This window comes from Nannospalax galili, unplaced genomic scaffold (assembly GCF_000622305.1).
Source record: "Nannospalax galili isolate Female #2095 unplaced genomic scaffold, S.galili_v1.0 scaffold44, whole genome shotgun sequence".
Taxonomy (NCBI): domain Eukaryota; kingdom Metazoa; phylum Chordata; class Mammalia; order Rodentia; family Spalacidae; genus Nannospalax; species Nannospalax galili.
In genome coordinates, this window is record NW_008355789.1 from 2,105,666 (window position 1) to 2,124,271 (window position 18,606).

An 18,606-nucleotide genomic window follows, 5' to 3' on the forward strand; every position below is an offset into this window, starting at 1 on the left:
TTTCTTGATTTTCATTAAAAATATAAATATCTTATTTAAAAGAATGTATTTTTCTAAATTTTGTAAAATTATTAAAGTGTCTTCCTTAATTGTGTTCCACATTATTTTTTTACTTTTAAATAAAAAAATTATTTTATGTGTATGTGTGTATTGCCTGCACGTGTTTAAGTGCACCTGTGTTGTGCAATGCCCTCAGAGGTCAGCAGAAGGCATCGGATCCCCTAGAACTGGAGTTACAGACAGTTGTTAGCTGTCATGTGGGTGCTGGGATTTGGACCTGGGTCCTCTGCGAGAGCAATTAATGCTTTTAGCCACTAAGCCATCTCTCCAGCCTCAAATGAGGTATATTTTTAATAAAGAAGTTTAAAGTGTAATACTTTTGAATGAGAAAGGACTCTGTATGGCAAGGTAAAGATTGTTCAAAGAAAAAACAGTTCAGAACAAAGACGTTTAAAGTATGCTGTAGAAAGACTGTGAGAACTAAACTTAAGAGAAAGTGGGCATGCCTATAACTAAGTCAATTATAATATATAGATTATTTTCTGATATTTTAATAAAGATTCTTTTTATTGTTTGAGACTTTTATGTGCATATGTGTTTTGATTAAATCCACCCCTCTTTTCCCTCCCCTCTAGGTCCTCCCTTTTCCCCTGCCACCACTGTCCCCTCTCAATTTCTTGTACCCTTTTTTTAAACCCACTGAGTCTCATATGTGGATATTAGTTTTGAATCTTCAGATATGTGTCTTTAAACTGGAGGACCCACAAAAGTCAGGAAACCAGTAGAGGGATGGGGTGCTGGTTTCAAGGGAGAGAACACAGAACAGTGGTAGTATGAAGGGGAAATGGGGAGCAAGGAGCAAGATAGGTTGAATAGGGTGGGGAATGGGAGGACAGGGTAGAAGAGGGAGTATGGGGAAGGATAACTAACACTAAAGATCTTTTAAAAAGCTATACGGAAACCTACTACTATACAAGCTTTCTAAAATATATACACAGACATATATAAAAAGAGTTTAACTCCTATAATAGGGGAAGGGGGGCAATGCCTTTCCTAGAAACCATAGGCTATCCAACACAAATTTCAGTGCTAGGTATGGGTTATCTTTTTTTGAGTTATTAAAAATTCTGATGTCTAAATTCAATACTGAGACAAAAATCAATTCTCTGTTTGCAACAGTAAGTCTTAAGAGCATTGGCTGCTCTTGCAGGGGACCTGGGTTTGATTCCCAGCACCCACATGGTAGTTAGCCAAGTTGTCCACAACTCTAGTTCCAGAGGATTCAATGCCCTCTTCTGGCCTCTGCATGAATTGCACAACACGGGTGTACTTACATGCATATAGGCACAACACTCATAAACATCAAATTAAAGAAAATTACTGGCTTAGAAAATCAAGGACTATATGCCTGCTAAACTGGCAGCTCCTGCTTCCTTCTCATATACTTCTGGCTCTCTGCAGCCCACTCACCCGGGGCTTGTCTCTTCCAATTTGTTAACCCTCTTCCTCTCAGCCCCCGTCTCATTCTAGTTCTTGCTTATAACCCTGATAGGGTTCTCCAACTAAAATGATAGGGAGCTAGCCTTAAAGACTCTTAGCATGTTCTCAATAATTGTTTCAATCCTCTTGCTCATGAGTGGAACTTTCTTTCTACCCTACATGATCAGTTCTCCTGGGTTATGTAAGAAAGATAGCTGAGCAAGCCAGTAAGCAGTTTTTAGTTCCTTCCTGCCTCCAGGTTAATGCCTGAATTCCTGTTCTGACTTCCCTCAATGATAGACTGTGATGTGGAAGTGTAAGCCAAACAAATCCTTTCTTCCTCAAGTTAATTTTTGGTCAGTGTTTTGTCACAACAACACAGGTAACTAGAACATACTCTTTTCACATCCTATATAGATCTCCATCCTCAGGAAAGGTGTAACATGTTAAATCTCAAACAGCTTGCTAATGCTTAAACTAAAACAGTGCTGGCCTTCTCTTCTACCTATTGTTCTCCTTTGTATCTTGGCTCTCCTCACATTCTGACAACTGTTGCCTCCTTAATGTGTGGAATAATACCTATTCCCTTCATGGGATGATAATGACCAATCTGCTGCTTCTCATACTTTGTTTCTCAAGACCTCTGTAAGAACATTAGTCTTTTGGCTTTCTCTTTCTCTCTTCCTTTTTCCCTTTCCCTCTCCCACTCCCCACCAGTCTCACTGTGTAGCTCTGACTGGAACTCACTGTAGGCTGGCCTTGAACTCACTCCCCTGTCTCTGTCTCTGGAGTGCTGGGATTAACCCCTGTGTCACCACACCAGACCTCTTTTTCTTTGTGCTACATTCTGATCCCTTAACACCTAAACCTCTGTGGTTCTACTCATTAATCTACTAACACTCCCTGACCTTTGTGACTTAGCCAGCATTGCTTCTCACATGGGCAAACACTGAACGTTTCTTATGAACTCAGGATGTTCTTCCTCCACAATCTTTTCCTGGATGTCTCCTTTCCTCATTTTTATACTTCTGCTGACAATTAGCCTGGTAGTGAGACCTACATATAGTACTGTCTATTCACCTCTTTTCTGCAGAAAACCATCACTCTCAGTGCAGACCAGAGAATTCACAGCATCCATCTGATGCTATGGTCTATCTGATATCAGAGTCTGACTCCCTGGACATCATGCCCCTCAATTAATAAAGTCTTATTTATAGTATTTTCTTTAACCTAACACATCATGGTCAGACTATCTAATTATAAGGTATACTAAAAGGCACCTCCCTACACATAATTAAAAGAGAGAAAACATCTGAAGTAGACTCAGATATGGTGGGGCTATTGGCATTATCTGACTGGGAATTTTAAACAACTAGGATTAATAAACCAGGTATTATAATGGATAAAGTAGACAGCATGAAAGAACAGATGGATAATATAATCAGGTAGATTTAAATTCCAATATAGAATCAGAGAAGCTAGAGATAAAAAGCATAGTAACAGAAATAAAGAATGCCTTTGCCAGGCATAATAATACACTCAATACTGCTGAGAACAGAATACTTGAGAGCCTAGAAGAAATGCAAACTAATCTTTGACAAAAGATCTTATAAAGGCAATAAAATAGAGTAAAGTCCTTTTGATAAATGATTCTGAAACAATGGGATACCCATATGAAAAAAAAGAGGTGATAATGCATTCTAGAAATGACAGAAAAGCTGCAATCCATGAAATCTTCACAGTATGGTAACCTATGACAAAAGTAGTTGACATGAGCATGCCCCAATGTGGATGGGGCAAATTTCAGAGTCCCATCTCTAGATGAGCTACAATCAACAGATGCTGAGGGATGGAGAATCAGTTTTCTCCAGGGATTAGCTTCCTGATAGGTAATTTGATCCTAAATGATCTTCCCTAAACACATGTACATAGGAGTACCACTAAATAGACTCATTGCATATATAAATGAGGGCTGTGGAGACAGAGCAGTAGGTAAAGCGCTTGCCACATAAGCATTAAGATCTGAGTCTGATCCTTAGCATTCACATAAAAAGCTGGGTGTTCAGGTATGCACTTAGAATACCAGAGCTGGAGAGATAAGAGTCAGACAGATCCCTGGGACTTGCTGGGCAGACATTCTATTCTAACTGTGAGCTCCAGGTCCCAGGAGAGATCCTGTCTCAAAAAAAGTAAGATATCCAAGGCTAACTTCTGGTCTCCACATGTACACACACATGAGCACGTGTGCATGCACACACACCTACACATACATACACACAAACATGGACCTGGACATATACCTTGTTCTTTTTTTTGAGACAGGGTCTTCCTGTGGCCCCAGCTGACCTGGAACTCACTATGTAGACCAGCCTGGCCTTGATCTTACATCCCAAGTGCTGGGATTAAAGGCTGTATTACCACACAGTGGCTCCAGATACCTTATTTTCACAAAAAATAACTCAAAATGGATCACATACTTAAATATAAAATGAAAAACCATAAATCTCCTAGAAGATAACACAGGAAAAAATTGAGATGACCTTGAATCTGGAAAGGACTCTTTGATAAGGTAACAAAGGCCTGATTCATTAAACAATTAAGTTTGGCTTCATAACAATCAAAATTTTCTTTCAGTAAAAGATGCTGTCAAGAGAATGAAAAGATAAGCCAAAGGTTAGGAGATATGTGTAAAAGACTAATCTGATAATGGACTAATATCTAAAATACATAAGGAACTATTAAAGCTTATCAATATGACATACACAAAAAAACTAATTTAAAAATTAGGTCAAAACTTGACTCAAAGACATTAATCAAGATAAAAATGGTAAATAAACATATGAAAATGTGTTCCATAAGTTTTCATCAGGAAAATGCAAATTTAAAGAAAATACCCCTCAGAATGACCGAAACTTAGACTACTGACAATACTGAATCCTAAGGAGAATGTAGAGCAATAAGAAACACTCATGCATTGCTGTTGGGGAAGTCAAAATGGTACAGTCACTTTGAAAGTTAAGCAGCTTCTCATAAAAACTCAGTATTTCCTTAATATACCATGGGAATGTTACTTGATGTCAGGCAAAAAGTGAAAATTTATGTCTATAGTTAAATGTGTGAAATACTGTGCCTTTTCCAAAGTATTTTAATTTGCTTAAGGTATCTTGTCTCTCAAATGCTCAACAGTAAAATGCAAATGTTTTAAAGAGGTAAGTTTTTGGAGCTGGAGAGATGGCTCAGCAATTAAGAGCACTGGCAGCTCTTACAGAGGACCTGGGTTCGAGTCACCCACATAGTGGCTAAAAACTGTCCATTAACTCCAGTTCCAGGGGATCCAAATGCCCTCTTCTGACCTCCATGGGCATTGTACAACATGGGTGTACTTACATACATGCTGGCAATATACTCATACAAATAAAATGAAAATAACACTTTTAAAAAGAAATGTTTTGTTACTTAAGTTTATATTACATACCTTTGCTTTTTCATCCAGCAAAAATGCGCCTAGTGCCTACAAAGTGAAAATGTACATATTGTCCTTATCACTGGGACTTCTTCTGTAAAAACTTACAAGCTAGTGGAACAGAGAGGCCCAGAGATAGCTAATGCAAATCAGTATTCAACATGCCATATTAAAAGTAAAGAAATATGTTACTGGAGCATACAAGAAGGGTGACTGTACCATCATAATCAGAAAAGGCTTTAATGAGTAAGAAGTCACATTTGAGCTAGACTGGAAGATGAACTATTTGGAGTCACCTTTCTTTCACATCTTGCTCTCATTTTAAAAAATCTTACATGTGTTCAGTTAATGGGTGTTGTTTTGTATGTGGTTTTAGTTGTGTTTAAAATTATATAAAGGTTAATCTGGTAGTGGTGGGGCACGCCTTTAATCCCAGTGCTTGGGAGGCATAGGCAGGCAGATCTCTATGAGATCAAGGACAGCCTGGTCTACATGTTGAGACCCTGTTCAAAATGACCCCCCCATATATACACATATGTGTGTGTGTGTATATATATATATATGTGTGTGTGTGTGTGTGTGTGTGCATGTGTGTGTTGTATGATAGTTAAGTTCTGTATAAAGAGAAACCACTGAAGCTATTATTATAGTGACTCTGCTTTTATATACATATTCAACATTAGAAATGATGTTAATTAAATTTCAAGAAAAGTACCAATTTGTTCTAATAAAGATTTCAAAATTAAGATAGTTTATTCTATTTATGTAAATTAATTTTTTTTTCCCTAAAGCTCCAACTGGTCTGGAACTCACTATGTAGACCAGGCTGGTCTGCCTGCCTTTGTGCCACCACGCCTGCCTCTACCTCCGGAGCAATAAATAAATAAATAAATGAATAAATCATTTTTTTTCTTTAAATCTGAAGGAATTTTATTTTGGTTATACATCTGTTTTTTTTAATTAAAAAATTTTTATATATTAAAAAAATATTTTATTATTCTTAATTTAGGTGTATGAGTGTATTGCCTGCATGTATGTGAGGGGACCCATGTTGTGCAATGCTGCAGAGGTCAGAAGAGGGCTTCGGATTCCTCTGGAACTGGAGTTAAGGACGGTTCATAGCTACCAAGTGGGTGCTTGGAATTGAACCCGGGTCCTCTACAAGAGCAGTCAGTGCTCTTAACTGCTAAGCAATCTCTCCAGCCCCCCTGTTCTGGTTTTAATCTAAAAATGCCCCTGAAGGCTCACTTGCTAAAAGCCTGTTTGTCAGCTGAAGGGCTTTTGAGAGGTAACTGGACTAAATGGGCCTGAACTTCACTTACAGCTGAATGGACTGGTCGAGAGTGTGGTCTCGTTGGAGGAAGTCACTAGGAATGTGACTTTGAAGGTATTATCTTGTCCCTGGCTCATTCCTTTTGGAATTTGCTTCCTGGTCAACATGAGGTGAGCCATTTTGTTCATATAATTTGTTTTACAAATATACTATGTTTTATAATTTGATGTCCTGCCCCAACAAAGCCCAGAAATAATGGAGCTAGCCATCCAGAGATACAACTTTGAAACCGGGCGCCAAAATATATCTTTCCTCCTTTTAAGTTGTTTTCCAAGTATTTTGTCACAGCAACAAAAAATGATTAACACACAGACCAAATACTATTATTGCTTAAAAACATTCTGTATAGAAAACTGGAAAAGGCACAGGACTGGACTCATTATGACCTACATTCTTATCCTTAGTATGCCACTATATGATGGATGGTGTCATCTTGTGCCAACCACCTTGCGGTATTTTCTTCAACTAGAAAAGAGTTTAGACTCAATGATCTTTAAAGATTTTTATTTTTATTTCATATTTTTCTAAGTCCTTTTGAAACTCCATTTCTGATTTCAACTGGCTCAATTAAAAGCTGATCAGGAAAGGGAATGCCTCTTTCTGTGGCTGTCTATGCAGATATCCCCTGCAAATACTTTTGCTACAAGGGTGGATTCCAGAAGCTAGACAGATGAAGTTTACAGAACACAATGTTAGGCTCGATATGTACTCATGACAGACCACATTAGGAAAGAGTGTACTTAAAATACATTACTTCATCTCTAGAGAGATGTGTCTCAGGAGGTCATGCAATGGTCAAAACCTTGGCTGAACAACTTTATGATGCATTACTGATAGAACAGTCATCCCTCAGAGTGCAAAGCCTACTTTCAAACATATTATAATTAACAAGACAGTCTAAGGCCAGACCTGAGTTCCAGAATGAAGAGCCTAAGCAATTCATGTCCAATGGTAGAATTTTGGGCTATCAGAAACAGACAGTAGACAGAGATGAAACTCTATAAAAACATAAAAGAGTATTTCAGTTTAAATGTACTTCTTAGTGTGCAGGACTACAAAGGCCATTGCTTACTATGAGTAATTTTGAACCTAAAGTTTCAGTAACTTAAAAATGAAGGATGGATGACTACACTGGCAATGTGTCTACAACTAACTGCTTTCTCTACTCTCTTAATTAGTGCATGTCTGACTCCTTGCTCCCAAAGAAGCTTAAACCAAGTATTACAATGAGGCACGTGCTAAGTGGAATCTGCTCAAGTGGGAAGCCAGAAGCCCACACAACTGTAGATCTGAAGGATCCAGCTTGGTTTGAGAGGCCCACACACAACTATAGATCTGAAGAATTGAGCTTAGGTTAAGTTTCATGCCAGGTCCATTTTAAAAAGCATTTTTTTCTATAAAGCATTTTTTTTGTTTCCAATTGTTCAATATGATCCTCTTCCCATGATCTTTTGTTTCGTTTTTTTTCCTTAAACTAGGTCAGAGGAATGGAGGCAAAGTGAACAAGACCAGTGTCTCAGGCTGAATTTTGAGCATTTCTCAGATTTTTTTTTTTTTGAAATATAGGTATTTATAGCTGCAAACCACTCTACTAGAATTGCTTTTACACAATTCTAATAACTTTTAAATTTCCCCTTTGATTTCTTTCTTTTTTTTGGTCTTTTTGAGACAGGGTCTTCCTGTAGCCCCAGCTGTCCTGGAATTCACTATGTAGGCCAGGCTGGCCTTGAACTCACAGAGATCCGCCTGCTTCTGCTTCCCAAGTACTGGGATTAAAGGTGTGTGCCACTATGCCTGGCTTCCCCTTTGATTTCTTTAACAATTCATTTATCACTAAATAGTGTTAGTCTGTAAACGTTTTGCAGTTTCTTTTGCTGGTTACTTCAATTATAACCAAAATTCAGGAATTATTTCAATTATCTTGAACTTGCTTTGTGTTTGAATACATGGTATATTTTAAGGGAAGGATCCATGGTCTGCTGGGAAGAATGTGTGTTCTGCAGTGTTTTGGTAGAATTCTATAGATAGCTTTCAAATCTATTTTATCTGCAATGTCCTTTAACGCAGATGTTTCATTGTTGATGGTTTAATCTGATAACTTGTCTATTGGTGACAGTAGGATAGTCAAGTCACCAATTATTATTGTGTTGAGGTCAATCTCTGCCTTTTTTTTTTTTTGGGTCTTTTTTGTCTTTTTGAGACAGGGTCTCCCTGTGGCCCCAGCAGTCCTGGAACTCACAATGTAGACCAGGCCGGCCTCGAACTCACAGAGATCTGCCTGCCTCTGCCCCCAGAGTGCTGGGATCAATATCTGCTTTTATATCCAGTATTATTTTATGAAATTGAGTGTGCTGATGCTTGATGTTTAAAACTGTAATATCCGCCTGATGGATTGTTCCATTAATCACGTGAAATGCAACTACTGTTTCCTTCTTTTTTTTTTTTTGGTCTTTGTGAGACAGGGCCTCCCTTAGAGCTCCAGCTGTACTGGACCTCCTTGTTTCGCCAGGCCTGGCCTTGAACACACAGATGGCCGCCTGCCTCTGCCTCTAGAGTGTTGGAATTAAAGGTGTGTGCCACCACGCCCAGCTATTTCTTTTTTAAATTTTTATTTTTTAATTTATGTGTATGCGTGTATTGCCTGCATGTAGGTAAGTACACCAGGTCATGCAATGCCTGTGGAGGTTAGAAGAGGCTGTCTGATCCCCTGGGACTGGAGTTAAGAACAGTTGTTAGCTGCCATGTGGGTGCTGGGATTCGAACCCAGGTCTTCTGCAAGAGCAACCAGTGTTCTTAACCGCTGAGCCATCTCTCCAGCCCCAACAGTTATTAGTTCTTAAAAACGGATTTCTTTTTGTAGAAACTTCATTATTTGTGTGTGATTTGAGTATATGTATGAATATGGAGGTCAGAAGACAACTTTTGGCTCTCCTTTCACCTTATTGTTGAGGCATGTCATCTCTTGTTTCTGTTGCTCTGTGTACTTCAGGCCTGTGAGCTTCTAGATGAATCTCCTGTCTCTCTCCCACTTTCCTACAGCAGTGCTGGGATTATAGATAAATGCTATTACATCTACATCTGGCTTTTTGACATAGGGTCTGGGTACTGGATTCAGTTTTTCAGGCTTGTGTGGCAAGTTCTTTTCCCTGCAGAACTATCTCACCAGCTCAAAATTCTTTATCTCTTATGACAAATTTTGGTTTGAAGATAACTTCGTCACACAGCAGTACTACTCTACTTGCTTTCTAGTCCCACTTGCTTGGAATGCTTTTTCTATCCTCTCATGCCAAGGATATATCTGTGTTTTTTGTTTTTTTTTTTTTTTGCCAGTGAAGTGAATTTTATGCAAGCTATAAAAAGCTGATCCTAGTTAGTAATCCAATCTGTTAGCATTTTTGATAGGAGGGTTGAAATCATTAACATTTAAAATTATTATTAAAGTTGTATATCAGATAATGTCATTTTGCTGTTTTATGTTTGCTAATTTCCTAATCATCATTTGCTTATTACTGCTCTAGTGCAGTTTACTACTTCCTGTGACTTCAGGGTTGTGTCTACTTTTTTATTCAGCGTGCTTGTTTCTTTCAAGTGTGGTCTGTAGTGTCGGCATAGTAGTCATGAATTCCTTTAGTTTGTGCTTATTATATCGAGGCTTTTCCTTCTCCTTCAATTTTGAGTATATCTTTTCTGGACAGAGTAATTTGAGTTAGATCTTATTGTTTTTCAGAGTTTAAAATACATTATTCAACACCTTCCTGGATTTGAGAGTTGCTGCTGAGAAATGCTGATAGGGTTGTCTGTATGTGGGACCTGGTACTTTCTGCCGCATGTTTCAATATTCCTTGTTTTGCATGCTTAGTGTTTTAACTATGATGTGACCTGTTTTGGCATTCTAATGCTTCCTGTAAATGGTTATCTCTTTCTATAGATTTAGAAGGTTTCCTATTATGATTTTATCGACCATATTTTCTATGCCTTTAAACTGCTCCTATGCCTATGATTAGCAAGTCTGGTCTTTGCTAGTATACCACAGATCTCCATGTCCATTCTTTCTTTTTACTTTTGCCTCAGTATTCTAACTCATCTACTTTATTGTCTTAGTTTTTCATCAGTTGCTATAACAAAATACCTTCAAAAGCAACTTAAAGAAGGGTGAGTCTATTCAGCTCACAGTTCAAGGTTAGTCCACCATGGCAGGGAAGTCAAGGCAGCAGGTGTGTGAAGTAGCTGCCACGTTGCATTTGCAGTCAGGAAGAAAAGAGAGATGAAAACTTGTATTCGGCTTACTTTTTCCTCTTTCTGTAGTCCAGAATGCCAGCTCAGGGAACAGGCCACCCACAGTAAGTGGTCCTTCCCACCTCAATTAACCTACTCAAGATAATTTCTCACAGGCATGCCCAGAGCCTCCTCTCCCAGCTGATTCTAAATCTCAAGTTGACAAATGAGATTAATCATGACATTTGTCTTTAAGCACTGACATTCTGTCTTCTACTTGACCAGTTCTACTGGTGAGGCTTTCTACTGTGTTACTTGATGTTTTGAGCATTTTGTTTCCAAAATTTAACTTGATTTTTTTTTCAGTGTTTCTCTTTTGACTGGATTCCTCTTTCACATACTTCATTAACTTTGCTCCAACCAGTTGCTTGCATTTTCTTTGGATTTGTGTAGGAATTTATCCATGCTCTCTGGTCTTGTTGAACATTCTTTTATTTTTTAAAAAATATTTTATTATTTTTATTTTATGTGTATGAATGTATTGCCTGCATGTATTTAAGTGCATCTGTGTTGTGCAGTCCCCAAGGAGGTCAGAAGAGGATGTCAGATCCCCTGGAACTGCAGTTAGGATGGCTGTTAGGGGCCATGTGGGTGCTAGGAATCAAACCTGGGTCCTCTGTGAAAGAAGCCAGTGCTCTTAATGTCAATGGCTGAACTATCTTTCTAGCCCTTGTATATTCTTACAGTAATTCTTTTGAATTCTCTGTCTGAGATTTCATCTAATTCACTCCCACAGGAATCCATTACTATGGATTTGGTAATTTTTTTGAGGGTTCAGGCTGCTTTGACTTTTCCTATTTCTTTTGTTTGTGCACTGGAACTTGCACATGTGGGGTTTGGTGTCTGACTGGATTTTTAAAAATCATGCAATGTTCTGAGTGGAACTAGGTTGCAGTAGTGCTGAGGCACTGTTCCTTCTGATGGACTGGGGATATGGGTGGGGTGGCTAAGTAGCTAAGCCTTCCACACACAGGCTCAGGACACTAGACTCAGTCTCTAGTACCACTCTAAGAGTAGAACAGTAACTGCAAAAACAAAGACAACTGATGGAGAGGTCACTATTAAAATACAAAAACAGTTTTTTACTGAGTGTGCTATTTGAAATTTGCTACATTTTCATATAAGTTTTAGAATCAGTTTGCCAACATCTTAGAAAACAGCTGCAATTTTGACTTAGGTTACATATAACAGTTCAATTTATAGACAGACAGTTGACATCTTAATAACATTCAGTCCTCCATATCTATTCAGTTTTTTGTTTGTTTGTTTTCCTTCTTTTGAAATAGGGTCTACCTATAGCCCCAGAGGGCCTGGAACTCACTATGCAGCCCAGGCCTCCGCCTCTCAAGTGCTGGGATATCTGGTGTGCACCACCACGCCCAGCTCCTATAGATTTTTTTAAGACCACTTTTTAATATATTTGGTAATCAAGTTGGGCGTGGTGGTGCATGCTTTTAATCTCAGTACTCAGGAGGCAGAGGCTGGTGGATCTCCATGAGATCCAGGCCAGCCTGGTCTACATAGCAAATTCAGGACATCCCTGGTTATAGGGAGACCATATCTCAAAAAGTCCAAGGGGGGGGGGGCAAACAAAACAAGAAAAAAATCCCCAAACAAAAAAACTTGTTATCTAGTGAGTTCCTTTTCATGTTTTCCTCATTTAAAGCTGAGTTTTCCTTTCTTTTAAACCTATCGATGTCACTACAATTATGTAAAAATTTGTTGAAACGTAAATGTTTTACAAATATCACTCGCTTTGAGAGGTTTGTGTTCTCATTCTCCTGTTTTTGTTTTAAAACGGTCTCACTATGTAGTCCTGGCTGGCCTCCAACTCCAGAGCCTACTGCCTCATCTTTCCCAGTTGCTGGGATTACAGGCAAATACTGCCACACCTGGCCTGTGTTTTACTCTCAGGATATTTTATTTTGATGAACAGTTCTTAATTTTAATGTAGTGAAATTAAATCTTTTAAGACTGACACTACTGGTGACTTGTTTAACAAATACTGCCCTAAGAATTGCTCCTGTATTACATTTTAAATGTTTTAGACTTTATTGTCATCTTTTGGGGGCTTTTAAGTTTTTAACCCATGTGAAATTTGTGTACAGTGTGAAGTATGTCTGCTTCTTTCTGTTACTGGTACACTATGTGTATGTGGTAACATCCACATGTCCCACCACTGTTACTGAATTGTTCATCATTTTGCCATTGTTCTAAAATGCATTTTTTGATAAGTCACATTTCTTTATACATGTGCATTTGGTTGGGGGTTCTCTAGTTTGGGCTCCCTATTCTGTTCTATATGTCAATTGTGCCAATTATCTTTTTTTTTCTTTTTTTCACTTTATGTGTATGAGTGTATGATCTACATGTATGTAAGTGTACCCATGTTATACAATGTCCATAGAGGACAGAAGAAAGCACTGGATCCCCGGAACTGGAGTTATGGTTTTTAGTCTTCATGTTGGGTTCCGGGTATTTCTGCAAGAACAGCCAGTGCTTTTAACCACTAAGCCATCACTCCAGTTCTCTCTAGATTATCTTAACCACAAAAACTTATACTAATTATTTGAGATCTGATAAGACAAGTCTTCATGGTTTATTTTCTCTTTTTTGATTTTTAAAATCTTTTTTACTGAATTATTGTGATTTTTATATAATAGTTTGAAGCTATTCAGAGCCCTTCTCTGTACACCCCCCACTGCCCTCTGACCAATTTAATGTACACACATACACAAACACACATACGTAAAAATAGAGTCTGATTTGTGTCCTCAAATATCCTTCAGTGTACGTCCATCCACAGCCCATGTAGAGTCCCATCCTTTTCATTAGGACAAGGTTGGTAATTACAAAACAATTGTTTTTGATCTCCTACTTAGGATTCTGACAGGAATTATATCATCACTACAAGGCATTTTGAGAAATGATACTTTTAGTAGATGAAGTCTTTCAATCCACAAATATGGTAAATCTTCTTACTCATTTAGGTCACTTTTGTCCATAAATTTTATTACCAGTTATATCCTGCAGTTATTTTCTACTATGCCATTTTTTAAAATTTTATTTATTATTTTTATTTTATGTGTATGAGTGTATTGTTTGCATGTATGCCATATTTTACAAGTACTTTGTTTACATCCTCTGGTGTTGAATAGCTGTTGAATTCTCAATGTAGACAGAACAGGATAGCAATACCACAGAACATCTAATAAGGAACCCAGGATTATTTGCTTCTTCTACTTTAGTTTTCATTATTTTGTGGGCCCTCATCTTTATAAGATCATACACATATTCTAAAGCCTGTGGGAAACCGTTTCTTACAATTCATTCATCACTGAATGAGTCACCATAATTGTCCTCTGCCTTAATAGTACAACTAAAAACTGACTGAAAAGAAGATGCGACTATAGAATTTAGTAATATATAACTCAATGATTTAAAAAAGCCTGCTTATGTTTAAAACTTAATGCAATATGATAATATTTTCCAGAAAAAGAAACAAGGAAAAGAACAAAAGCACCCATGTAAATTAATGAGCAAGGGTTCATATGTATATCAGCTTTTCACCCTATTTACCATTGATAGCCTCAAGAACTTGATACTTCAGTAAATAATACATCTCCTGAAGAAATAAAAAATATTTTCAAATAAGAATAATCTGAAATCATTAAAAATTACCTGTAGAGTACAATTCATCATCCTTATTATGTAGTCAAACTGCTGATGGTCCAGTATTGCCCGGTTTTGTTGGACATGTAAACCCAGTTCATCAGTGAGACACTGTCTAGCTGCTTTTCCTTTAAGGGCCCTCAAGGCAGCGGGAAGGGTCTGAAGACAAGAATATTGCAAGTGACTAAAAGGTACTACTGGGGAAAAAGAACCTTCAAATACCCACAATGACTATGCAAATATATCCTGTCAAGGATTTAACAAAGTTAAGAGAATGGAATTCCTAGGAAACAGGTGATTCACTGTTAAGACCAATTATAAAGCAGATAGATTTGTAGCTATGTTTATTTTAAGTCAGCATGAAAAACATACCACAAATGGCTTCTATAATAGATTGAGAAAAAAGAAAAATTTGCTTTTTTCCCCTTAGACTTAACAAAATTTAAATGGCCAAAATGATTGCTGCTGAGACCATGATTTAAAGCTGCAGACATTTGGACATATTTTTAGAACTGGTGAACTTTGAATGACAAGAATAGATGGAAAACTACGATGACAAAAAGCACAGGTGATTTCATACATTTAAATCATTCAGATATTTCACCACTATTCAGCTTCAATCCCTGAGAGGAAAGTTCTACAATCTCGTCTTCCTATTTCAACGTCGTAAGAAAGAAAGAAAAAATAACTTAGGTTAATATAAAGTTATCTTTAGATACATGCATTAAAACTCTGATGGCTCAGTGGTTAAGAGCACTGACTGCTCTTGTAGAGGACTCGGATTCAATTCTCAGCACCCACATGGCAGCTACGAACCATCCTTAACTCCAGTTCCAAGGGAATCGGAAGCCCTCTTCTGATCTCCGAGGCAGTGCACGACACGGGTGCGCTCACATACATATAGGCAATACACTCACACATAAAAAAAAAATAGTAAATATTTTAAAAAAAGAACACTCAAGAATGCCTCCTTTACTTCATTAAGTAAGGCTTGTTTATTTGTATATAGTAATATAAGCTTGCTTAATTTGGAAAACCTAAAGAACAGAACAAAGTTGCAAATAAGCAAGAAAAGAGTCTCAGAGTGAGAGGGCATAATAATGCTAAAGGCAGAGATAAAAGCATGTGAAGCCTTGTGTGATGGCATACAATTGTATTCAGAGAGGCTGAGGCAAGAGGATCAAGTGTTCAAGTCAAGCTTAGACTACTTAGTGAGCTCAAAAATACAAAACCAAACCAAAATAAAAAAGAAACAGCAAACAAAAACTGAAACTCAGAGAAACAATGGAAAATCGGTTATGCTTTTAAATGTAAATATGAAAACAAGTCAAAACAAAAGAGTCAACCAACCAATATATAACAACAACAAAATCCTCAAAAATCAAAAGGCAAGGGGTCATACAGTGTAGTGGTAAACAACTGTGTATGGTTTACCAATCCCCTGGAACAGATGTTCAGAACTATGATCATGAATTACCAAAAAGGGTTATGTCATGTTCAGCATGTTCCAGGGAAGAAGGCAAGAAACTTCAATGAGGCACATGTAAGTTGAATATCAATTCCTAGAATTTATTACACAATTTAACTAGATTCCTCACAATAAATAAAATTCTGTTTAAAATAAAGTTTCTAAGCAGTACTTGAAAAAAGGGTTTAATAAGCCATGTTTTATAACTGGAAAGAAAAAAATGACCTCCAAGCTTCTCTTGTACACAAAGGCTTGAGCTCCAGTTTTAAATCTTAGACACTATTTTGTTTAAAATGTGACTTAATGCAAGGGCATTTTATTAAGAAGGGGCACAGAATTGAAGAAAAGAGCAGCTGTCAACTTTAAAATGTAAATCTGAGCTGGGTGTGGTGGCGCATGCCTTTAATCCCAGCACTCGGGAGGCAGAGGCAGGCTGATCTCTGTGAGTTCAAGGCCAGCCTGGTCTACAAAGTGAGTTTCAGGACAGCTGGGGCTACTGGGAGACCCTGTCTCAAAAAAAGACAAAAAAAAAAAAAAAGGAAAATTTAAATGGAAAAAAAAAAAAAGAAATGGAAATCTGAAATGGAAATGATAAATAGGAAAAGTGGTGTTTTATTACCTTTTCAGTCTCCAAAGTTTTATTTTCAAATATAAATGAGATGCAGTTTCTAACAACTTCCAGTCTCTGTGCACTGTTGAAAACTGTCGTCACTTTATCCATTATTGAAACTAGTAGAGGAATATAAACAAAAAAGTAAATTAAAACCGCACAAGCAAAGGATTATTTAAGAGTGTTAACATGACCAACTTTAGAATATTTTCCCTTGTTCCATAACACTCATTAACTACATTTTCGAGGTCTGAAATATCAGGCTAGACAATGAATAATTTCACAAAATATGGTCTCATGATATAATTAACCCTTAGGTAAATTAAACATTTTTAAAATTTCAACTGTAAACAAACTGATAGGATAGGAAGTGCATGAGGTGCTAGCCCACAGGCAGACAGCTAATGTTCATTATATAAGAGGACCCCAAAGCAAAAGAGGTTGGAATTTATGAGTTTGCTAAAAAACTATATCCTAAGAATATCAGGCACTACTGGGTCCTCTGCAAGAGCACCAAGAGCTTTTAATTATTGGTCCATCTCTCTAGCCCCTGTAATTGCTTTCTGTAAAAGATTTATTTTTATTTTTAATTATGTGTCTGTATGTGTGTCTGTGTATGGTGAGTGCAGGCACCCTGGAGCTGAAGTTACAGGCGGTTGTGAACCACCCGACATGAGTGCTGGAGGGTCTTTTGGGGGAGCAGTCAGAGCTCTTAATCTAAGCCATCTCTCCAACTTCAGTAGTTCTTTTATTTCTAAAAACTTAGTTCCTTTTCCACCACATTACCCAGCCACTCTTCCCAGTCAACTGTATGTAATTTGACCCTAATCATACATGGCCTCCTGGATTTGGCAGGGGCTAAAGTATACAATCTGGGGAAGGCTAGGAAGAGAATACATGACCCATGCTGGGTAAAGGCTTTCCAGTGTACATACCCTCAGGTCATACATGCACCTCAGCAACCCCTCAGTTATCTTGGTAAGCTCAATAAATTCATTGGTTCCCCAGTAAAACTTTAATCAAACATTGGCAACACTAGAGCCTTGAAAGGGAATAAGCATTGCTTAGCATCCCCAGGAAAAGAAGTTTCACAACCAAAGAAAAATTTATTTGTTAATGTTATTATGACTCATTATTATTTAAAAGAAAATGAGAATGTAAAAGATGTTAAAAGGATATGGGAATGGAGATATTTTCCAAAATAGAAAAAATGAAAAAGCCTAACCAAGTGATGAAGGGAGGATCAGGTTTGTTATGCTGTATAAAGGATGAGACAAAAATAATATATACATAATCTTAAAATGTCTATGTCACAGTTTAGTCAACTAGTTTAAGGAACAAAATATATATCTAGTCAAAGTTTATCTGAGAATATTTGGTTTTTTACCCAAGCCTTATCTACATAGCACATGATAATTAAAAGTACCAGACTGGTGGAACTGACCGTATTGGATGTTTAACAGCCATAGTTTGAGGCCTATACTAAAGTGGTCAGAGGGACTTAAGGGACAGTTTTTGCTCCTTGCCCTCCAAGGTCAACTAAGTTCCAGGAAACTATGGCACATCTCTCAAAATGTCCTGAAACTGTGGTGAGTCACCTGTCTTCTTGCTAGGGAGGACATGGAGACCCCACCAGATGGACTTGAACCAGTGTCCAGTCTACAAAGAGGAGGGTCAACTCAGAGGAATCACCTCATTCATGCTTCCAAGTAAAGCCAGACATGGTTGAGCAGGACCTTTGACTTATCTTCACATAGATGGAACTGGTAAAAGAAAGGAGCCAGGAGCTCCTCCCAAGCCCATGTGACCCCTGAGGAACAGATCCTCAAATGACCTTAAGTGCAAAAATAAATTGATTTATTTGGGCCAACTGTATGGTCATAACACCCAAAAGGAAAGTATAACCAAAGAGTAAATCATCAGTATATTTCTTTACGAGTTCAAGGGATTACACTTCCCAGACATTAGGCTTAAGTCTATATAAAAAGTTATTCTTGGCCTGCAATACTGTAGTACCCACCTGTAGCAGAGGGAGACAACCCCACATTGTTCTAAAATGATGGACAAATTTGTTTTCTCCCCCTACCTAGAAGCCTTTGAGAGGGAACTGATGCTGATTCTAACCACTCCAACAAAATACCTGAAAGCAAATCCTGAATCCATCACTCTAGAGTCCACCAGCCTTGGAAGACAAAAGAAAAATGAGGAGGAACCCAATAGAGGGATGCTTTTGGAAGCCCTTGTCAAGAAATTCCAATGGACTCTCATATGAACATTTGAAAATTGCCCTGTTCTGACTTTTTTCT

The 18,606-nt window shown here is 37.7% G+C and overlaps 1 protein-coding gene across 4 annotated transcripts in view; it reads right to left on the reverse strand.

Moving 5' to 3' along the window:
• Sbf2 (SET binding factor 2) overlaps positions 1-18,606 on the reverse strand; it is a 412,775-nt gene that overhangs the window by 164,838 nt on the left and 229,331 nt on the right. For all 4 annotated transcript variants that reach the window (XM_029556331.1, XM_029556330.1, XM_008853457.2 and 1 more), the window contains 2 exons: positions 16,310-16,419; positions 14,232-14,381 (listed from right to left, as the gene is read on the reverse strand). In XM_029556331.1, coding sequence (XP_029412191.1) covers positions 14,232-14,381; positions 16,310-16,419 — 260 coding nt within the window. The remainder of the gene's footprint in view (positions 1-14,231; positions 14,382-16,309; positions 16,420-18,606) is intronic.